At 38.4% G+C, this 24752-nt stretch overlaps 1 protein-coding gene across 27 annotated transcripts in view; it reads right to left on the minus strand.

The window, feature by feature from the left end:
• Positions 1-24752, minus strand: part of EPB41L3 (erythrocyte membrane protein band 4.1 like 3) — a 226063-nt gene that overhangs the window by 31106 nt on the left and 170205 nt on the right. For 26 of the 27 annotated variants that reach the window (XM_037050299.1, XM_037050295.1, XM_037050298.1 and 23 more), the window contains exons 4-10: positions 21145-21249; positions 19909-19951; positions 13783-13858; positions 11309-11527; positions 10870-10957; positions 4056-4208; positions 152-249 (exon numbers count right to left, since the gene is read on the minus strand). In XM_037050299.1, the coding sequence (XP_036906194.1) occupies positions 152-249; positions 4056-4208; positions 10870-10957; positions 11309-11527; positions 13783-13858; positions 19909-19951; positions 21145-21249 (782 nt within the window). Of the gene's footprint in view, positions 1-151; positions 250-4055; positions 4209-10869; positions 10958-11308; positions 11528-13782; positions 13859-19908; positions 19952-21144; positions 21252-24752 lie in introns of all 27 variants that reach the window. The other variant, XM_037050300.1, reaches the window with a different exon arrangement.

Raw genomic sequence — 24752 nt, forward strand, 5'->3', positions numbered from 1 at the left:
TAGGATTCTTATTAAGTAATCTGGTGACAACAAACTTGAAGGAACAGAAAGGATATCCTTCTACATTTCTTCCCAACAATCTTTCACAATATAAGTCATTCCAGTCATTCTAATTTTTTCTTAAGAAAAAAGCAAACTGATCTTTGCTTACCTGAAAAATGTGTGGTGTTCAACACATACTTTCCATAAACGCTTGGCAGCTCTGTGGTTTGGCAGTTTAAACCCAATGGTACTTTCAAATTGTTCAAACTAAATTTAAAAAACATTGAAGATTGGAATCAAGTTTAAAATCATACATAACAGAAAAGCAAATAATTTTAAAAATCATAATGCCACCACAGTTTTATTCTTTACTCACTAAATCAGATGTTATATGCAGAATTCATGTTATACATATTCATTCATTAAAAGGAAAAAAAAACTCCTTATGTTTATCTCCTTAAAATGCTGCAGGTATAGACAATCCCATTATGCCTATAGTAAATGTTTTATGTACCATTATAGATTTTATGAAAACTAAATGCAAAAAAGAATATTTGGATTCCTTCTAGAGACTAATTTGTCCTGATCTCATTTTTAAGGCTAATTTTCATAGTTTCTCCATGACATTGTGACTTCAAATGGAACAGAGATGAGCAAACGGTTTATATTCTAGAGTGTTCTCAGAACGACATTTTATCCTACTATCTGGTCTGGAAACACGCTTCTATCCCAGGTATGGTAACTTCGCATCAGGTATCGTTGACATTATTTATTCTTTATTACATGGATCGCCTTAGATGCCAATTTCTCTTGATATTTTACAGAAGATTATAGATGGGGAAAACACATCTTCATATTTCTCAACATGTACAGCTCAGGTGATACACTCCATCAGCCATTTGATTTTGCAAAGTGATATATCTGATTTCCTGAGTAATTATTTTATTAGTATTACAGATACTCATTATTTTTTTTAAATTTTCTGAGGACAGTGTGCATCAGGCCACCAGAGGGCAATCATTTTAAACAGTAAAGGGTTTCCAAAAGAGCAAAACGCCACCCAACTACTGATTACTGATGAAATCAACAGCAAAAGTAATTTATGTGGCAAAGAACCGAGGAGAGGCGTCCTCTGCATGGCATGTAAGATATACTTACGCTTGACCTTGTTTCTTGTTTGTGGAGAGGGACTGGGCAGGGGGAAGACTGGGAAATGCATCACAGACTGCTCTAAGTGCAGTTGCCCTTCCCAATGTGCATGTGCAGTGGTGGTCATGAAAATCACCGCTGTCTAACAGACGCAACTTGACAAGCCTGAGTACTATGGATCTTCAGTAAACCACATCCATTTATTCATCCTGTATCTAACATGCATCCCACACTATGCAAAGGCCAGGGGTTAGTCAATCTGCTCCTGCAAGAAACTGGGAAGATTCTCTCAAAGCCAAGAGAGGTCCCTGAACTTTTTAAATGTTTGTCTAGGTCTCTGTGCTTTCTATTCGTTGCTTGTAACCTCTTCAAAGCCTTCATGCCACCAACAATTTCTCTTTACTCATTATTCTCAGCCTACAAATACGATCGTAAAAAAAAGGGGAAGGAAACAACTTTCTTTGAGCCTGCTTCTGCCTGAGCCAGAACCTTCTCATTGCTCACTGCTAAACGTCATGAATGAGAAGCCTCAGCTACTCCATGCCTTACCTCATTGCAACCTGGCAGGTGCTCCAAACTCCTGCCCGAACATCAAATGCTACCATGGGACCTGCCTGTCAGCTCCAATGCACTTTTCTTAGTTCTTGCCCGTGCCTTCTCTGTAACACTGGGCACTTGGCACTCCTGGTTAAACATGTCCCCTGAATCCCATCTCCTTGTTATCAGTGACTGTTTTGGTCCCCTTTCTCCGGCTGTTATTCTTAATCTCCATGTTCCTTTTCCGTCTAACTTCCCTCTCAAAAAGTGGTCTTACCCAAAGTTTTTGTTACAGGGTCTCTTTTTTTTCCCCTTTAACTTCTCTCGCTCTTTGGGTAATTTACTCCATGTCTAAGGCCTTGAATAAAATATATACAGCTGATGACTGTTCAAATCCTAATTTCTTATTATGCAAGAATCTGTCCCAAAGCAAATTCAATCTTTTTTTCTGAAATTCGCCCCCCTTTTCTCTCTTGTCTAATAACATTACCTCCATTGCCTTCTCTAGTGCAAACTGAAAACCTCTGATTATTCTGGACTCTCTCACCTTTTTATCCTACCCCATCTGGTCTCCAGAACCTACTGTTCTGCCTCTGTTGTCTGTATGTCTCGAGTTGGCCTCTTCCATTCTATTCCCAGAGCCTCTGCCCCAGTTTAGTCTTATCATATCACCTTGCTAAGTAGCTAAATTTCATTAAGAAATCCATCATTTTAAGGTATTCATCTAGTTATGTCACATACTAATTTAAAAACTTCCAGGGCTCACTCCTGTCTCCTGATGCATTCTCCAATTTTCCCTGCAGGCCTCTCACGGCTATGCCCTTTCAATGTCCACGGTCTATTATCTCATCTGTACCGAAGTGTGTGAGTCTGTTTCTCCACTAAACATGAAGTCCCCTAAGGCCAGGCACAAGGTCTTATTTATTTTTCTATTTCCAATGCCGAACATGGTGCCTAACAATAAATAAATAAATGCTTGCTTAATAAATGCTGTTTTTTAAAGATTTTATCTATTTATTTTTAGAGAAGGGAAGGGAGGGAGAAAGAAACATTAATGTGTGGTTGCCTCTCAAGCGCCCCCTACTGGGGACCTGGCCTGCATCCCAGGCATGTGCCCTGACTGGGAATTGAACCACAGACCTTTTTGGTTTGAAGGCCAGCACTCAATCCACTGATCCACACCAGCCAGGGCACTTATATCAGTTATAAATTTAACAAGCAATTTTTAGAAATATTTTTTAAGCCCTGGCTGGTGTAGCTCAGTGGATTGAGCACGGGCCTGCGAACCAGACAATCGTGGTTCGATTCCCAGTCAGGGCACATGCCTGGGTTGCAGGCCAGTTCCCGGCAGGGGACTCACAATAGGCAACCATACATTGATATTTCTCTCCTTCTCTCCTTCCCTTCCCCTCTAAAGATAAATAAATAAAATCTTTTTAAAAAAAGAAATATTTTTTAAATTACTGTAATTTCAGGTGTCTACATGAAAAGCTTACAGATTATTTCGGTCTCCACATATAAGTATGACTTTGTACTTACACTAAACATGATGGGTTGCTGTGCAGTCTGATATTCTAATTGTATTTTCTACCACTAGCTAGGATGATTTTGAAGGCAGCAGAGAGTTCTATATTATGCCAGAAGAAGTTCAGAGACATAAATGACCTGCAATCTTAGAGCTTTGTCTCCATTTGTATCAACCATACTGATTAGAAATGGAGATATTTACTATTTAGCAGATAATAGCAGATATTTGTTATCTATTATGTATAAGCCACTAAGGAGGATACAAATGTAAGTCACTCATGGATGCTGATGTCCAAGGAATAAGGATTAGTTTTGACTCATTCACTAGCCTCTGATTGTAAAAAAGGGTGGAAATATATTAGGCCGTGGAACATTCACATAATTTACACTCTGTATCCCCTATTCTAATCTTTCTTGTATCTCAATGCACATCATCTCTAAGCTATTCACTTTAGGACACTATCAGATTTGGACAACAGAGAGAGAAGAAGAGAGAAAAGGACACGCCAATGGGACAGGTAGGAAGAAATCAGTCCTTTATTCACAAGGAGGTTTAATGACTAAGACTTTCTTTAAAACCACAGCTTGAAAAATACAAAACATTCATGATTTCACATTAAGATATGTAAAAACAACCCTTTTAATGTACGCTGTAGGAAAAACTGAAGTAAAATAATAAAAAAGAAGAACATTTTATTTCTTCCTGTTTATTGGCCAAACCTACAATAAATTTTCTTAGGCATTTAGATATAACTAACCAATGTCACGAGATGTCGAGAACTTGTGAGCAGGTAATTTAAGTTTTTGTTTGCTAACAGTTACCTTTTCCTCGATGCACATGCAATTTTGGGTCTACTTACCTCTCCAGGGCGAATCTTAATGTAAAAGTTGTTCCTTTTGTATGAAATTTTTAGGACCTTAGGCCAGGCAAATCTATTTATCCGCAGTCGGTCACGATATATCAACAGACCACTTGCACAAACTCCTAACATAATTTCAACTCCTTCAGAATCCTGGAAAACAGCGGCAAGGAATAAAGGATCAGTATCTCATTTATTTCTCATTTATTTCCACTTATAGATAGCTGGATATGATATTTAAGCCTCTATGTCAGAGCCTATAACTGACTACCTATAACTCTAATTTAAATAAGAAAAACGCTGCAGTCATTTTCAAAAGCATCACCACTGAACAGCAGCCTTTCAATGAAGACATTTAGCACAACAGAGATTTGTAAGAGCACCGTCTGCTCCCCAGGGGTCTCAGACTTACAGCAGAAACACTGCACGTAGAGAACGCCCGCAGACAGAGGTGTGTTAGGAACAGAAATGACAGCTGCGGTTCTGGGTTGTCAGGGGCCAAGCGCTGTTCTAACCATGTTACGAATATTACTCCTTTAATACACACTAGGATATTTTGAGGCAATTTCTATTATTATTCCCATTTTACATATGAGGAAACTGAGATATAGAGGGGTTAAGTATCCCAGTTGAAATGTGGGCAGTTTGGTTCCAGAAGCAGCACTGCTTTATAAAAAGATTTTATTTATTTACTTTTAGAGAGAGGGGAAGGGAGGGAGGAAGAGAAGGAGAGAAAAAAAATGCGTGGTTGCCTCTCTTGCGCCCCCTACTGGGGACCTGGCCCACCACCCAGGCATGTGTCCTGATGGGGAATCAGATCTGCAAGCCTTTGGTTTGCAGGCCGGTGCTCAGTTCACTGTGCCACACCAGCCAGGGCTAGAGGCAGCACTCTTGACTAATACGAATACTAAGAGAGGAGCCATATCTTTTCTTGAGTGTTACAAAGTTTGTTCCTTTAAAAAGAGCCTGAATTTTTTAAAATTTTGTTATTGTCTGAATAAAACTTAAATATAAAAGTTTTTCTGTTCCTTAAGTATGAACTGCACTTCCCCCACCCGCCCCCAACACACACACTGCCCAGTGGTGGCTACACTTAACAATATGATTCACGTACAGATACATTTTACATGTCTGTATAGTTTAGTCTTTTATAACAAAAGTGGGATCATGCTACATTTGCAATTTGCTTTATTTGCGCATTTTGCATTATGGTAACTTCCCAGGGATGCATAATGCCCAGAGGTCCCAGAGTTCATCAGAGATGTTACGTACAGTTCAGGAGACATAACTAGGGGTAGTCTACACCCTCTAAAAGTTTTGTTCAGGTGAAATCAGGGTAAAATGAACAGGGTGGCCTCGAGTGGGGTAGAAACAAATGACAAAGGCAGGACTGAGTGTGAGGCACAGTCTCCATCCGATCTCACTGGCTACTGGAAGCAGGGGTGACACAGGAGGCGAAGCTGAGCTCTCCCGTCACATCCATCAGCAGGGCTGTCCTCCGCTTTGAGCCCCTCTGCAGCACCAGCAAAGAGGGGAGAGGAAAAAGGCGGAATCCGAGTAGGAGATTCTGACTCATCATATTGTGGGAATTTACTTCTAAATTCTGTCAGTCCAAGGTGCATAGTGAGTATTTCCAGAATCAAAAATAAATATTTTGGCCCATCTCTGGGAGATATAAGTTTATACTTGAGTTAAAAAGAAATATTTTACTTTGAAACATTATCTATTAGGCATGAAATTATAGGTGTGGAAAAGCTTGATGGCAGCATATTACAACGTCATAAAACCTGAGGAGAATTCCAAGACCAGAAACTGCTCACCAAGGGCTTCACTCTGACAGAGCATTTAAAGACCTATAGCCTGATGCTGACACAGAGCTGGCACTACTGATCCTTTAGAACCAGCCAATCTGCTCACAGGGCAGGTCAGAGGTGACCACGTTGCTCCATGAGCAGAAATGCAGGCATGACAGAGGACCGCCTGAGGAACTGCGCTTTGATTCACTTCCTTTTTGATAAAGAACATAAAGTTCAGAAAATACTACTTTGAATGAAGGAGGGAAAGAACATTTGAAGTATTTTTCATTATTTATTTTTAAATCACTCATGTGTCTTTCAATCATAAGGAAAGAGAATCCCTTCATGGGGAAAAACAGGAAGGCCCCTTTGCTTCTCTCCTCTTCTCCCTGCACCCCCAACATGAACTTCTCCATGGCCCCATGTCATTCTGTTGCATTCAGCACACCCCCAGCAAATGGCACTGCAATACACTCCCACGAATACTCCTTCTCCTCAGGACGGTAGCTGGCTGAGAGCAGGAGCTCTGTTGAATCTCTGTAACCACAGGGTGACGTAGTGCCTACCTGGCATGTCAGTTGAGCCATTACATGTTTGGCAAAGGAAGAAAGAAAATATCAGGCAAGTGGGGTATTAAACTGGATGACAGTCTCCATCAACCACAAAGCAACAACAAGAAAATGATACTTTTTTCTCTCGTTTTCTGCCATAGTCCATTGTATTGAGGTTAGTTTAATAAATCTTTTGCATAAAAACTCTCAGCAGCTTTTCTCAGGGACAAGTATGCTTTCCTACCAATGAATACATTTAATGCTCCCTGTCCCAGGGAATACTGAAGGCAGACCTGTACACTCTGTCTCTCACAATTAAAATAAATGGGCACGCTATTCCCTTAATTTAAAAATCAGTGGTCAGCCCTGGCTGGTGTAACTCAATGGACTGAGCATGGTCCTACGAAACAAAGGATTGCTGGTTCGATTCCCAGTCAGGGCACATGTCTGGGTTGTGGGCCAGGTCCTCAGTAGGGGGTGTTCGAGAGACAACTACACACTTATGTTTCTCTCCCTGTCTCCCTCCCTCCCCTCTCTCTAACAATAAATAAATAAAATCTTTTAAAAATAAATAAAAACCACTGTTAAATTTTGTCATCTTTCACTATCACTTGGTCCACTGGATATCCGGTATGAATTTATTATTATTTTTATTTTTTTATTTAATTCTTATTCAAGTACAGTTTTCTGTTTTATATTCCCTGCCCTGCCCCGCCCAGTGCTCCCCACCTCCCTCCCATTTCCACCCCCCACCTTAATTATTGTCCATGTGTCCTTTATACTTATTCATGTGAGTCCCTCCCCTTTTCCCCTATGATTCTCTCCCCTCTCCCCTCTGGACCCTGTCAGCCTGCTCCGTATTTCAGTGTAATTGGTCATATTTTGCTTGCTTGTTTGTTTTGTTGTTTAGATTCCTGTTAAAGGTGAGATCATATGGTATTTGTCTTTCACCACCTGGCTTATTTCACTCAGCATATAATGCTTTCCAGTTCCATCCATGATGTTGCAAAGGGTAGTAGTTCCTTCTTCCTTTCTGCAGCATAGAATTCCATTGTGTAAATGTACCATAGCTTTTTGATCCAGTCATTTACTGATGGGCATCTAGGTTGCTTCCAACTTTTGGCTATCGTGAATTGTGCTGCTATGAACATCAGGGTGCATAGGTTCTTTTAGATTGGTGTTTCAGGGTTCTTAGGATATACTCCTAATAGTGGAATTGCTGGGTCAAAAGGCACGTTCATTTTCAGTTTTCTTAGAAAGTTCCATACTGTTTTCCATAGTGGTTGTACCAGTCTGCAATCCCACCAATAGTGAACTAGGGTCCCCCTTTCCCCACAACCTCTCCAGCACTTGTTGTTTGTTTCTTTGTTTATCATAGCCATTCTGACTGGTGTAAAGTGGTATCTCATGGTGGTTTTAATTTGCATCTCTCTGATAGCTAGTGATATCGAGCATCTTTTCATGTGTCTCTGGATCCTTTGTATGTCCTCCTTGGAGAAATGTCTGTTCGAGTCCTTTGCCCATTTTTTAATTGGGTTGCTCATCTTCTTTGAGTGGAGTCGAGTGAGTTCTTTGTATATTTTGGAGATTAAACCTTATCCAATATGAATTTAGATCTAAATTTTAGAATCTTATATGAAATAAATGATGCTCACAGAGCTCATTCAGACTGACATTAGATGACAAATAAGCAGAGACAGTCTTCCAAAGGGCAAAAAAAGAAGCATTTAGAACAGGTTTTCCAAAACAAGGGACCTTTTTCTAATATGGGTATTTATTCTTTATATAGAGGCGTGGAGTTCAAGATTGCAATTCAGAATCACTAAATAGGTCCTAAAGCTTACAGTCTTTTTACCCTGCTCTGGCCGGAAATTAGCTATAATTTAATTCAGTAAATTTCCTTCTTAAAATGACAGAATGTGGATGCATGAGAAAATGGAGTCCATAACGGAGCCATTTGTTACACTTACTATTCAGATGAAATTCCTGTAACAGGCTGCATTTGCACTTCCTTAATTCTCTTTCTTTTTTAATTGGCATAATTTCAAAGCATATTATTGCAGCTATCTATTTTAACTCAGTAGCTATGGCAATATTAAGTGATTTCAGTTTCACTGATGGAAACACACACATCCTGAATTGCACTTCCCTGAAAGCATGCCCTAATCTTTCATTTACTTATTCTTCGTGGGCAGCAAGTAAATCATCATGTGTAATGGAATCCAAAAACAGTTTTCAACTTACTCAAATGTTCAGGCTACCTTTACTTCCCTCTTGTTTCCTTAGTTTTTACTCATCTAAGGAAAAACTCCAAGAGAAAATCTTATTAGCGTGTCCCCTTATTTTCTTTTGAAATTCGCATCCTGCCTTATACCTAGCATAAAATATAAAACACATTTGTTCTCTGATTACAAAATAACTGAAAAAAAATAGTAGCAAACTGGCAAGTGAACAGAGAGACCACCTGCTGCACTAATTACACACAAACGTTAAAGAGCCTGGCATAACGCACCAGCCCATCGCTGGAATAAGCTCAGCCAAGTCTCTGAGATTGTGCTTGTTACTGCTCAGCCCTTCAGCCCTAGGAAGTGCTCATCCTGTGTGAAGTGATCCACAGACAGAACCAGTCACACCTGCATTCACGTAATGGTCACCATTTTCTGAAGATTAGTCTCTCCCCAAACACCATCCAAAGAGCAGGCCCAGATGCAGCATCAACAGAACCTGTGGATCATAGATTTCCCTCCCATGCAACCTCAGCGCTGGTGAGCTATTTGCCTGAACAGAGCCAGCTGAAAACCCTCTTAATTTCTTGATCCCAAACTTGATTGTTTAAGATACTCGCTTTCCTAGAAGCCTGTTAACTGCATGTTCTTGTGAGTCCAAGACCACGAGATTGGTGGCTATTCTGTGTATTAGAAGTACAAGCTCATTCCCACAACCAGACCAAAGCTATCTTGTCTGCCCGTATCAGAAATAATGGCCCCTCAACTGCAAACAGTGATTTTTAACACTGCTAAAGTGACTGAATCTAACAAACTTCTCATGTTTTGATTACTTTTCATAAAAGCCTGCCTGTACTTCCACAGTACTTTCTTTCTTCCTTCCTTTTAAACCTCACCAGAGGATACAATCACTGATTTTAGAGAGGGAGGGAGGGTGGAAAGGGGAGAGAGAGAGAGATGAGAGAGAAAGAGAGAGAGATAGGGAGAGAGGAATGTGGATATGAGAGAAACATCAATAGGCGGCCTCCTGTATGTGCCTTGACCAGGGATCAAACCTGCAACTCAGGTATGTGCCCTGATGGGACTCAAACCCACAACCTTTTGGTGCATGGACAACACTCCAATCCACTACACCACCTGGCCAGGGCCATGGTACTTTATTCACAGCTGCTCAAATACCAGACTAATAGTCCATGCATTCTTTCTCTTACTTCTGAAAAATATGGAGATTCTAGAAAAAGCATATTATTGAGTAAAAACTTCTCTATGCATCCTTACAACCTTCACCCTCAGACAGTCTAATTCCAATTTTTCTTCCCAAGACACCATTGCCAAGACACACTTTGTAACATTTCACCAATCATCAGTCAACAGTCAATCCTTAGCTTGGGTGGCCAATTTCACCTGAACTTGAAAACTAACCATGAGATTTCAGTATGCAGGTTATTTGTCAGAATACCTCAACTTTAGAGATGGAGTTAAATTTCACACGAATTTACTGAGTGCCTGGTGGATAACCAGAACAGGACCACAAACAGTCTTCACACATAATAGATGTGATCCTTAGGCTTGCAGACAGATGGACAGAAAGGAGCAGGACAGTGCAGACAAAATGAGCACTTTCAGGAAAAAGGCAGAAACAGGGCTTGACAGGAGCAAAGGGTACATTTTAGCACAAAGTGGGAGCTACACCTGAGCAGGGGAAGTCAAGGTGAGCTCAGATCTTATTACTGAAGATAAATTTCCACTGAGTCACTAGGCAATCGGAGGCTCTGACTACTGAGAACTTTCAGTTGCTGACACCATGAGTCATGGAGGGCTAACCCCTCCGTAAAATATCAGAGAGCTAAATTTGCTTTATTTTTGCAAACACAGATTTGAATCCCCTAAGTTTTGGTTACACACACTGAAGTAAAAATCAGCAGCTTATAGCAATAAGTGCACTGAATGAAATGAAGTTAAAAGTTTGGGATTTAAGCAATGCATACTGTCCTGACCAGTGTGACTCAGTTGGTTGGGCATTATTCTGGCAAAGCAAAGGTTTGGCAAAGCAAAAGGTTGCCACTTCGATTCCTGATCAGGTCACATGCCTGGGGTGCAACTCCCAGTTGGGGTGCATGTGAGAAGCAACCAATCAATGTTTATCTCTCACATCGATGCTTTTCTTCCTCTCTTCCTCCCTCCCTTCTCCCTCTCTAAAAACAAATGCATGAAGTTAAAAAAAAACTCAAACAATGCATACCTTGGCATGATGTAAATCTACCCCGTACATGGATAGTTTTTTGGCATTTTCCAAGAAATGCATCTCGGCTTCGGCTGGCGTCATTCCTCTGATAAGAAAAAAACAATGATACAATGCTGTTTTTCTTTTACCTGCTGAGGCTGTAATACTTCCTACTAGGCTCCCTTGCTATCTAATAAGCCAGCCCCCAGAGGAGCCCCAGCAGATCTGGGCTCTGAAGGAGTAATATAATAAGGTGGCTTTTAAAGAAAACCTTATAAATGGATATTCTAAGTAAGAACCTAACTGTCCCAGAACTGTTCCAATGGAGAACCCGACTCTGCTAAAGTCCCATCCACAATGCACTGAAATCAGTCCTGGGAAAAGTAGGTAGTGAAAGTGAGGCTCACTCATCAAGGTACAACTTAAATGGACTGTCCTCAAGGTTTCTGCCACTGACCTGTGACTCTTGTGCAGCTCGATCACTTTATCTTCCAGTTCTTTAGTGTGATTTGGTGCAAAGCGGAACTCACTAATGTAATCACTCCCGCATTCATCTGGGTCATAGTCTCCAAGTTCTGACTGGACAGTGTAGGAACCCAACAGGGCGAGGGTGACAAAGGAGCAGGGCAGCCTTCCGGACACGATGTCATCTCGCAGTTGTAAGCAGAGGTAGTACCTTCCGGTAGCCGAAAGGACAAAGCAAAAAGCCAGCATTGGGATTCAGGAAAAGGAGAAGACTCAGGCCACGGTGTTGGGTAAGCAGTTTCTCCCAACTGAATAATCACTCAAGGACAAATTTCCTATCACCTATATTTTGATCTAGATAAAGGGGAAAATACTTGGCCACAAAAACACAATATTTAAGGGCATCTAAAGGCAAGTCAATGTTCATAATAAAACAGGGTTTATTAATAAAACACAGAGTAAAACAAAAACTTAGGACATACTCCTCTAAATCTTTTAAAATAACACTTATAGTCAAACGAATAGTCCCCAAGACACTCTCTGAAATCTTTGGTTGAGGGTATCATAATATAAAAATGGTGTTCTTAAATATAATTATTAAGTCTCAACTAGACTTCAGGAAGTCTCATTTTGATATCTACTAAAGGTCTTGCCATATGACCAAGACAAATTTCAGGTAACTCAACAGCTATGCCATCATAAACTCTGCTCTCAATTTCCTGCATTCCTTCATTCCTGGTCAGATAGACTCCTGATAATAATGAATGATTTCTGTTTCAACTTCTCATTTTAAAGATAACTTCCTAGTAGCCAAATAATATGAAGACTAATTGAAAAATTACTAGCGTTATGATCACTTTGTCACTGTAAGTAAACAGTTTTAAATTTGGGAACTACAAAATGTTTTCCATGTAATTTTGCCAAGGTAGCATAAAAATATTTCCATCAACAGCTGATGTACTTTTTGTTATTTTGCTTTTAAGCCTTAAAGATATAATACTAGTTTTGGAATATTCAAAGGTAAGTACTGACATTAATAAGTTAATGTCAATAACATGAAAATACCTTTCATGGCCCAGCATATGTGTATAATAATAAAACACACATTGTACCTTTTATATAACAAATGAACTGTTGATCTACTGAAGCTGAGGACTATAAAAACGTGTTAAGGTCTAAATATCATTTTAAGCTAATGACATAAGCAAACTACATGTAATGCAGATATAAAATTTTCTAATTACTCCTCAGGCTCTGCAAACACTACACAGATAGACAGAAATCAACCACGCACTAAATTTCAAATCCAGCTATATATAGGCTCTATAACCACAAATTAGCCACAAGTAAACAGTTCCTCAATATTATTAAAAAGTATTCCTAAAGAAATTATAAAATGTTTAATCATTTTTATTGTTGTTTGAATACCGTTGTTTCTGTTTTCCCACCGCCACTTTCCCCCACCCCAGCCATCTCTGCCTCCCCCCCTCAATCCTACCCCACTCTCTGGCTTTGTCCATCGGCCCTTTATACATGTTCTTTGACCACCCTTTCCCTTCTTTCCAGAAATTATAAATTTTCCAATTTAATATAAACATAGAAAAATACTCTGGATCTAGTTTATACCCTTCTTCTAAAATGCTTGTTGAAATTATTCATAATCATTCCAAGAAATTGAAACTTTTGAGTAATTCCCCTTTTATGAAAAGCCCTGCCAGGATGTGAGGCTGACACAGGAAACGTTCACCGCTGCACACTCTGGCTGGCCGTGAACGTCCCACCAACCACAGCAGAGCCGGGGTTCCACGGCGGAAGGCAGAGAAGTCGAGGACACAGCACACCCAGGGCAGCTGCATAAAGGGACAGATTCTCACAAAGCTCAGGTACCATGCCAGAACATTTTTGTGGTGTGCTTTTTGTTAAAAGTGTTCTCTTGTAAAATGAATTGCTTCCTTTGTAGGTTGGAAAGTAAAACTGTAAGGGTATGTGTGTTTGTGTGCATCTGTGTACATGTGCATGTGCATGTGTACATGTGTGTGCTTGTGTATTTTTTTTAAAGAGCTGTTAAATACCAGAATGGTATATGAAAGGCATAAGCATCCAGAGACACACTTTTTTTTACTCAAAGTTTGAAAGCATGAGCACTAAGAATGGCTGTATCATTTAAGGCTGAATCCCACCCAGTTTGGCCATGGTGACCAGATGACAGTACCTCAATTCTGCACGTCTTGTCACTGAGGTCAGGCAGAGAGAAGTCTCAGCTTAGCACCAGATTCAACTACAAACAGATATGACTTGGCAAGTCTTCTAACTGGATGTTTGCTCTCATGGAGTTGCCTTCTGTTTAGCACTTTAGTGTGGATGATTATAAGGTTACTGAACGTAAGCATGCTCCTCTCTGGATAATCTAAGAGGACCACAACTCTCCCCAAGATGCCTGCCTTTTTAGAGCCAACTTTCAAATACCTGGTGATATCTTCTGATAGCTGAGAGGGGTCTGGTGGGTAAAACTTCACATTAAATGAAAAGTGCCAAGCACCACCTGTGGAGACGAGGAAAAAAATTAGAATAAAACCTTAGAAAAATACCTTTCTACTTATGATAACTAGAGCTACAGTAACTCCAAGTTCTATCACCCAGGCAAATTTGGGTTACCCATGGAAAACATGGAAGTCTCTGTTATGTGAAATCCACTGATAAGTCCAAAACTTCACCTAGTTTCTAATCTTCTCACCAATCGAATCCTTTACTGGAACTTCTAACTAGGGAGAAAATAGACTAAACTTCCTCCCTTTCTCAGGCACAAAGGTAAGTGTTTGGAAGAGGAAGGGACAAAAGTGAGCAACGTGGATAATCCTCAATCAGACAAGTTTGGAACTGACTACTGCTATGAAGTTCTGGATAGTTTACATACCAGCCTCACAGACTAATTCCCTTTCCTTTGTTCTTTCTGGTTTGTTATTACAGGTCAAATTCCATGATAATACATTCAAGGGGCAGTTCAAGCTATTTTTATTTTATGGGGAAGGTTTCTTGTAGTGAGTATTTAACGGGGCTGCTCCATGGGCTGCTGAAAATTCTTTTCTTATTCAGGGAAATTTTTTTATTAAAAAGATACTTGAATGTATTTGCTATGCAACGCCAATGTGCACACCTCCCTCTTAGCCCACAAGCTGAACGGATCCTCCTTACACGCTGCCGTTCTTCATCCTGCAGCACCTACGGCCTCTCCAGATGTTTGCTCCCAGGCACCTACTCCTTCCTCTGTATTGTCCGCACGTATACTTGAAACATCAGTAAGGCATACTAAACTCTCCATTTCCTAATCTTACCTCTAATCGCTAGGGTGTATCATTATAAACGTGAAAAAGCAACCTCTTCTTCCTTTCTACATTTCATCTCTACACAGTCACTCCTTTAACTTACTCATGTTCATCTTGTCTTTTTATTCTGGCCTTTTAATGCAGTGATTTACCGGTGTCCCGGCCCTCCTTCACTGGGATGCTGCATACATGCTTCCCTCTACCCAGGGACCACACTAACAGGGTCACAGTATAGGTCCTGCCAGTATTATGAATGTGCTGCTGAAAAATTCCCTCCAGTCTCCCTGGCTTCTGCACCGGCAGCCTTTTATCTATGCCACACGTAATGGAAGCCTTCCTTTCACGCTCTGTGGGCTCAAAGTTCAGCTCTTAAGGGTCAATACTCTCCGGAGACTTCCAGACGCTCCCTTCTGCCCATTAAGTAACTTCTGAAAAGTCCATTTTTGTCTGAACCCTTCCCAAACATTCAGAAGCGAGGGACAGTATTGTAAACACTTCCTAGCATCTTTCTTTGCTCTGTTTTCTTTTATATGTGTTCTCTGTTCTCTTTTACAAATACTTACCTGCCTGGGTTACCTACATTAGGTTTATTTTTGAATTCTAGTTCATTCTTGACACCACCATTCATACTACACTTAAGTATGAACAGCAGGGCACTACCACGAAGTGGTACAAAGATTTGTGCCCTAGCATGAAAGGATTTGGCATAAGACCAGGTATAATTGGGTGGTTACTATTATTTTAAAACCACTTAGAAACATTATTGAAACATGGTCTATTAGAATTCTAATCCATAAAATACCTGTCAACCAAACGGATTTCTAGTGATTATGTTCCCACCGTTGTCAAAAAAGTCCTTCTGTCGTTATAAAAGGCCTGATTTGGTTTTACTTTCCTAGTGATTTTTATTCCCTTTCTGCTACAATGGATCTGTCCATGCCTGCTACTGGTGAGGTTCAAAAAAAGAGCTGGCTTCCCCTTCCCCCTCAAGCAAGTGGAATTACAACTAATGAATCAGTTATGAAACATGGATTTATTGCTTTTTTATCATTTTTAACCACTTCTGAGTATGCCTTGAATCCAATGAGTAGTTTAGCACTATAATCTCATAATAAATTCAAGGTAAATACTCTAAGTTAGAAACCAAAAATAAAAGTATAAGAAAGCTATTTCTATGCAAAATTCCCCATTCCGGGAAAGTGAGTTTCAGACTACAGGGGCCTCAGAAGCATCTGAGGTGCTTAAAGAAAATGTCAGTTTCAGAGCTCCACCCAGACACTTTGTTCCAGAGAGCTGGAATACGGCCTAGGAACTTGTGGTTCTAATACAGATGGGATTGGGGACCACACTTTGAAAATCACTAATTCTAAGGAATCCGCTCTCCTCAGGGCATAACCCAAATAACTACTAGGTTTTGTAGGACATTATTTGGAAACAGTGAGAAAGTTTAAGATTGCTACCATATATATACTCTGATTAAGAAAAAAAATCCAGTTAAATGGCTTATAAAGCTTGAAAATAATGACAGAGGCAAATTAAAGCTCAAATCTATATCCCCGTGAAGAATACCGAGGAGCAGATCAACTGGGAGGACCTGTCAGGAAGGGGGTTATAGCCTGGGTCTGCTCAGATGGTGGCGCTGGTGAGCAACAGGAATGGAGCAGCTTGAATGCACTAACGCGATACTCCTACAATGCTGACAGAGGGTTTTAAATCACAAATTTATAATAAATAGAACACTGTAAAACTGAAGAATTCATCCTTATGAAAAAATTATATTTCTTGTCTCTATACCTGCCAAACCTTAAAATGTTTAAATATACTGCATTGACATTTAAAGTACTTATCATGTACTTTATATCATGAAATTATTCTATAATTATTATATTACAGAATAGAATATATTTAAACATTTTGAGATCAGGTATGAACAAAAGATGAGCAAAATTGGATTTTTTTCATAAGAAATCTTCATTTTCAGAATTTCCTATTCCTCATAAATTTGTAACTTAAAAAAACTTAACCAGCTTGACTGCCATTCCCCTGAAGATCTCATTCTGGAAACACACTGTGGACCTATAGTATAAAAAGAGTGGAAACATCCTTTTATCACTTATATTTAGGAGTAGGAGGTGATAAGAAAATAATTATAATAGTTTGATAAAAACTTCTCTGCCTTTGGTAAATGTAAATTTGCAGAAAGAGGGCATTTTAGTGTATTAAAACACTAACGAACGTGGATTAAAAAAATATCAGCTTCTACTATTAAAAAATCCAGGGTCACTCAGTTCTCTTCCTGTTGCAGTTGCAAACACTGCCTCATCTGCACAGCGAAAATATCCTCCAACTCTCACGTTCTTTCTGACCATCCCTTTAGCTTTTTCCCCCTAGAAAGATCTGTAGGGGGCAGGATAAGCGGAAAGTTAAGGGGAAAAAATTCTAATAATGAAAGAAAAGAAAATTGACTGTTCATACGGCCTTTCTTGTAACAATATGATGACCCATTGTGAAACATTTAATATATTTTAATGTGCTTCATAATTATAAATCACCCAAATACAAAACAGCATTTCATTAGTTAGAGGAATACAGAGGACTTCGGCACACAAACATGTTAGGAGATATATTCAACACATCTGCCTCCACAGAAAGAGCCTTAGAATACAGTCATTCCCTTAAGTTGTTCTATTATGACTCTCTGAAGCAAAAAGTGTTCTGACCTACATATCATAACTGTAGCTATTCCTGGTTTCAATCTCCACTTCCTTCTATCAAACTCATTATCAAGTTTGAGTTAGTGAATACATCAAATTCTTAAAAAATGTGGTCAAGATGTTATAGTTGTAATAAATAATCAGCAGACTCTCTAATATCTAGAAGTTTAGTAACTTTTTTCTTCTTTTGTAATATTATCCAGCATTAAACCATGTCAAACTGCTTGCTACTAATTACTTATTAATAGTTGGCATATTTTAACACTTCAGTACATGCAAAGGCACTAGAAATATCTCTTCTCTTACTAGTAGGCTGTTGATGTTCTTATTAATAAACTGGTTTTAAATTTATTCATTTAAAATTAGTTGTTCAGGAATATTAATCTAGATTTTGATAAAATGAATTGCTCTTTGAACATTCTTTAGTTATTTAAAATGATAAAGATCCGTGTTTATGGCAAAAGCAGAGGGTTAAAAATGAAAGGTTGAAAATAAAAATTAAATTTTTACTTTTCTGTTTCTCATCCCCAAACACTGCAGTGCCACTTCTAGACGTATTTACTGCTAATATATTTTGTGCGCTTCCATAATTTTTCCACACAACTACTGGGTGAGCCAAAGAGTTCATTTAGTTTTTTTTCTATAAAACAAAGACATTTTTTATTTTTATCAATAACCTTATTGATTTGGATATTTTGAGTATGTTGGCTATCTGCCATATTGGCTTCTAGTGGGTAGAGGCTGGAGGTGCTGCTAAACATCTTCCAATGCATAAGACGGCCCCACAGCAAAAAGTTATTTGGCCAAAATGTAAAGAGTACCAAGAAAGTTTGCAAACCGCTTCTGACACATTCAGTTAGTCACAGCACCTTCTCCACACACTACAAATTTTTTTTTTGCATTTCAGTTGTGTTTGTACCTTTCTTGAAATAATAAAGCACAACTGACAAAAATGTTGTGTATTTTCTTTTATCTTCAATACTAAAATGGCTGCACAAAAATTCAGTAGTTTTGATGTTTTTTTAAATGCACACTGATATGGCAGCTGTCACCATACAATCTAACAAAATTGTTTTGAATAAAGTTAAAGACAACTAAGCATTACTAGAGCCATACTATAGAAAAAACTAAATAAACTTTTGGCCAACCAAATATATATATATATATACATATATATATATATATGCATAATATATTTTTTAGGAAGCCAATTATTTTTTATTTCTTTTTCTTTTTTCTTTTTCTTTTATTTTTTATTTAATTCTTGTTCAAGTACAGTTTTCTGTCTTCTATTTCCCACCCTGCCCCCACCCCCAGTGCTCCCCACCTCCCTCCCATTTCCACCTCCCACCTTAGTTATTGTCCATGTGTCCTTTATACTTGTTCATGTGAGTCCTTCCCCTTTTCCCCTGTGATTCTCTCCCCTCTCCCCTCTGGTCCTTGTCAGCCTGTTCCGTATTTGAGTATCTTTGGTCATATTTTGCTTGCTTGTTTGTTTTGTTGTTTATATGCATAATATTTTAAAGATGAATATGATTTTTCTCACTAATGAAAGCTAAGACATATTTATTCTATTTTACTGTATTTAAAAGCTGCTTAGTATTTCAAGGTATGGCTATTCCATCAGTGATTTAATCATTTCTTCATAAACAGATATTTAAATTACTTCTAGTTTTCTATTACAAATGGTATTATAATGAACTTTTATACATGCACATTTTCTTCTCTTAAACATATGTGGAATAAATTTAAGTAAAATTAGGGGTTAAAGAGTAAACATATTTTAAGTTTTAATAAATACTGACACAAAGTACCTTCTTTTAAAGGTACTTTAAATGAAAAGAAATTCTCAATTTAGCAATAAAAAATAAAATAAAGGTACTTTAAATGTGCCTTTTATATTTAAAAGTTGTACCAATTTATATTTCTATCAATTGTGTCCATAATTGCCAGTGCAGGGTATTACTAAACTTTTTAAAATCTTTGCTACTCTGAATAGGTAAAAAAATGTGCCTCCTTTTAATTTTTTTAACCCTTAGTAAGATTTAGCACCTAATACTGATTAGCTACTTGTATTTCAACTTTGTGAGTTGCTCATGCAATTGATTTTATCTACTAGGTAATATGCATTTCATAACTTGCCTTTAGGGACCAAGGAAAGAGGCTGTCACCAGACAGTAAACTTTAGTCTGATTTGTTATTCCATTTCTAAACTATTAAATGACTATTACTTTTAGCTTGCCTTTCATACTTTCATAGCAGTTGGGTTTAATATAACATTAATAATTAGGTTTGGAGCTTTTAAATGATTAATCACCATTTGGAGCACTGCTTGATTAAATCACATTTCACATCTGTGTACTGGCACGGGAATAGGTCAAAAGTCATTTTATTCCTGAGTCGTGATCACTAAAAATGGGATATAAGCTAGACTAGCTTACCAAAGATAAAATTTGAGATCTTGTTCTATTTTCCAAAACACTATATTCACACTAGACAACCCCACTCTCTGGAAATCTTCACATTTTCACATCTAATAATCCAAAAGAACTTACTTCGAATCTGTTTTTTAATTTCCTTAGCAGGGTCCAGCCAATTCTGAAAAGGAAAACATAGCTTTATGAATCAGAGGAGAGCACAACGAGGTCAGGCTGACCAGGTAGAAACACACTCAGCATGTGTGAGAGTGAGCGGTTGCCAGAAGGCCCTCCAGGCTGACCTTTCCCCACAACTGGTACCCTTTGCCAGGTCTTGTGAGAGTCCAGGCACTGGTCTAATGAAAAACTGTGGTGTCCACAGGTTATTCTAACAAACTTTTCTTCTATAATCAATGCCTTCAGAGATTCAAGCTAGCAGAGAAACAGTAAATTAAAGAACAAAAAAAGGTGGACTCTATGTTCACACAAGTTACTACAATAAACTAAACACACATGAAATTTGACACAATGATGTCCTAGCCATTCAGTCCCACACAGTGACTTCTGTGATTACAGATTCTCAGGAACCTACAGAGAACACTTCCCTGACAAATGAATGCTTGCTTGGGATTTATGGCTTTCCTCATCAGAACACTCAGATGTTTAATAATGAAGTTACATTGTCCAGCAAATTCCGTAGATATTAGATATAATCCACTGCATAATACCACATACACCATCTATGAATAAGATGTCTGTTACTCAGTTCCTAGCACCAATACACTGGAAACCATTTCTTCTTCCTTATTTTTCAGGTGGTTGTGGGGATTAATGAGGTGAAGCTCTGAAGAGACTGCATTATTCCAGTTTAAGATTCTTAAGTCTACAGAGGTATTACATTAAACAATAAATACCTGCTAACTACATGGGACAACTGTCAGGTCAGCCAACAACTCATCTCTTATTTTGATTTGGCAAGAACATAAGCATAAGAAGGTGAGCTAAGAACAGGATACCAGCCTTGAACCTGTTTTCTATATAAGTACCAACATATTTGATTTTCAGCTCACAGCCATTGAAATATATCATCACAAAAAAGCACCAGATAAACACTTTCCTGAAACCATAAATAACTGAAGCATGAAGAAGAGAAACACTGACTTACTGTTTCCACAACACTCAAGATTGGAAGAAGTTGTTAATAATTTCCTTTATGAAGAAATAAGGGGATTAACAACATACAGGGACTGAGAGTAGTAAATGTGGGAGGACGGGGTGGGTGGAGAAAAGACTTACCAATCCAGTTCAAGTTCGCTTCCTGGCAGCAATGAGCAGCTCAAGCCCTAATGTCTTGGACTGCTTTTAATTACTTACCTTCTGGTTTTCGGCATCTCGATATGTAAGCCCAAAGTAGTCTTTTTCTAGCAAGTTCAGATGTTCACATACTTTATCAAACAGCATTTGGCCTCTGGAGCGTTTCTGTGGAAAACAAAACATTAAAAGGAGTCAACATACTCAACAAAGTTCTCTCAATTGCCATGAATAAAAACAGGTAAAATTTCAAACAGCACTTGCCGTAACTATAGAGTAGTTGACAATCAAGTCTGATCACTTTGCCATCTCCTTTTCAACTAGTAAAAAGGCTAAAAAAAAAAGTGGACTTGCACCTATAAAAGCCTGACCCTACAGATATATAAACAAAAAATCACCAATGTCCAGACTTCCGGCTAAGATGGAGGCATTGGTAGATATACTGTACCTTCTTGCACAACCAAAAGAAAGACAATAAATTAAAAAACAAAACACAATCAGAGCTTTTTAAGTAAGTTAAAAAAACAAAACAAAACAAAAAAAAACAAGGCAGAAAATTGAACTATACAGAAGTGTGACAACCAAACAGTTAAATTAGAAACATTCACCCAGACCAGCAGGAGGGGCAAGGCTGAAGCTGGAGGACCAGGTGGGCCCACATTTGTGTGTGGACAAACTGGGAAGAACAATTGGGGAACAAGACAGACAGAACCCAGGGTTCCACCACAGGGAAATAAAGCCTCAAACCTCTGACTAAAAAAATCCATGGGAATTAAGGAGGCAGGAGAAACTCCCAGACTCACAAAAGAGTTCACTGGAGAGACCCACAGGGTCCTGGAACGTACACAAACCCACCCACCCAGGTATCAGCACCAGAAGGGCCCAATTTGCTTGTGGGAAGTGGGGAAAGTAACTGAAAATGGGCAGAGAGCCCAGCAAGCAGCACTGTTCCCTCTCGGGCCCCTCCCCCACATACAGCATCACAATGCAATGTTGTGGGTTGCCCCACCCTGGCGAATACATAAGGCTCTGCCCCTTACTACGTAGGTAAGAGGCACACCAAGACAGAAAAAATGGCTCAAATGAAGAACAGATCAAAGCTACAGAAAAAACGCAACTAAGGGATGAAGAGGTAGCCAACTTATCAAATGCACCATTCAAACCAATGGTGATCAGGAAGCTCACAGAATTGGTTGAGTACGGTCACAAAATAGAGGAAAAAGTGAAGGTTATAAAAAGTGAAATAAAGAAAAATGTACAGGGAACCAATAGTGAAGGGAAGGAAACTAGGACTCAAATCAACAGTGTTGACCAGAAGGAAGAAATAAACATTTAACCAGAACAGAATGAAGAAACAACACTCAAAAAAATGGGGAGAGACCTCCAGGACTAGAAACGTTCAAACATTCAAATCATAAGGTTGCTAGAAGGAGAAGAGGAAGAGAAAGAAATAAAAAACTTATTTGAAAAAATAATGAAGGAGAACTTAATCTGGCTAAGGAAATAGTCTTCCAGGAAGACCAGGAAGCTCAGAGAGTCCCAAAGCAGGTGGACCCAAGGAAGCACACACCAAGGCACATCATAATTACATTACCCAAGATTAAAGATAAGGAATCTTAAAAGCATCAAGACAAAAGGAGACAGTTACCTACAAAGGAGTTCCCATTAGACTCTCCCATTAGACGCTTATTTCTCAAAAGAAACCTTATAGACAAGAAGGGGCTGGAAAGAAGTATTCAAAGTCATGAAATCCAAAAACCTACATCCAAGATTGCTCTATCCAGCAAAGCTTTCATTTAGAATGGAAGGACAGATAAAATGCTTCTCAGATAAGGTCAAATTCAAGGAGTTCATCATCACCAAGCCCTTATTATATGAAATGTTAAAGGGACTTATCTAAGAAAAAGAAGATAAAAATATGAACAGTAAAATGACAACAAACTCTCAACTATCAACAACTGAACCTAAAAAAAAAACCCCAAAATGAATTAAGCAAACAAGTAGAATAGGAACAGAATACAGTAATGGAGATCACATGAAGGGTTATCAATGGGGAAGAGATGGAGGGGAATGGGGGAAATGTACAGGAAATTAGTAGCATAAATGGCAGGTAGAAAATAGACAGGCGGAGCTTAAGAATAATATAGAAAATGTAGAAGCCATAGAACTTACATGTATGACTCATGGACATGAACTAAGCAGGGAGGTGGTGGCAGGGCGTCGGAGGTGGGGGGAATGTGAGTGGAAAGGGTGTACAGGGTGAAGCGGAATAAAGAGGGGAAAATGGGACACATGTAATAGTATAAGCAATAAAGTAATTTAAAAATAAATTTAAAAAAATAAGAAAGACATTAGGATAATTGAAAACAAAAAACAAATAAGAGAAAACCACCAGTGTCAGTGAGGAGTAACCTGTGGATGACTTTAAACAGGGGTGGCTAGGAAAAGATGTGGTGCTTGGAAGCCTCCAATACCTCGTGAAATATAAAAATTGCAACAGTAAAAGTAAGTACTAAAGGACCAAAAAGCCATGTTTCAACATACCTACACTCTGGCCCATGTAATCAGATTCTGAGCCTGAGAAGAATTAACCCTCTTCCTTGTCTTAGACCTTCCCTTAAAACTTTCTCTACTAATCTTTACTTTAAAATTCTAGCTATGAGTCATCTTCTAAAAACCCATTAAACTAATTTCATTCGTTTATTTTTAGGTTTTGTCACTAACTTCAGTTTTGTATTACAGTATTCAACTTTCTCTTAATTTTTTTAGATAAAATCCTTCCTATTAAAAACAAACTGTTAATTAAGTTTAAAGATTTTAGTTGTCATTTTAAAATAAAATATAAGAATATATGAATATATGTGCTGTATTTTTGGCCTGTAAGCAGTCATTTGGAGGAAGGAAAAAGGTGATCATCTGAGGAAAAAATCCATCCATTTAATTTACTGTAATACATAGTTATTATATTTTATCTAATCTTTCAAAGGCCTTTCTTTCAACATGGCTTTGGATTCTAAAACAGATCAACTGGCAAGAATTAAACTAATTTTTTTGTGTGTAGAACCAACATTTCACATCTACTATATTAAGCATATGTGTCTTTAAAAGTTAATGTATTAACAATGACAGATATGAATACTGATAACGTACATGCCAAAATAATAAATATTCAGAAGACCCATAAGTGGTGTGTATCACTATGTAACCATAATTATACTGGATATTAATTACTCAATCAGTCCCCTCAAGCATGACTATTTAGGAAAAAGGATAAATAGATGACAGAGAAGTAAGTCTTGAATTGTAGCTAGCTATATAATCAATGGTGTACTGGAAAAACATTTAATAACGGATGAACGTAAATTACATGTTAGCAAAACTACCTAATAATATTGCTCAATGGTTAGAAATAGGTGGTATGACAACAAAATGCTGCTCACTGGTTTAAATCTTTATGAACAATAACATAGTATTTCTGAATAATGCTCAACAATTTATAAAGTTTTCACAAAAACTGACTCTTCTGGTGCTTCTACTGGTCTTACCTTCAGTTCCCACAGAAGAACACAGGTTCGGAAAGTGGGCTGAGAGAGCCAGTTTTATGCACCGGCCACCAGCTCTTGCAGGTGACTCCCGTTCAGTATGTCCCTTGCAGCTGGGTGAACCTCTCT

This window comes from Sturnira hondurensis, unplaced genomic scaffold, assembly GCF_014824575.4.
Source record: "Sturnira hondurensis isolate 20B ecotype Veracruz unplaced genomic scaffold, ASM1482457v3 Scaffold0006713, whole genome shotgun sequence".
NCBI classification, from domain to species: Eukaryota; Metazoa; Chordata; class Mammalia; order Chiroptera; family Phyllostomidae; genus Sturnira; species Sturnira hondurensis.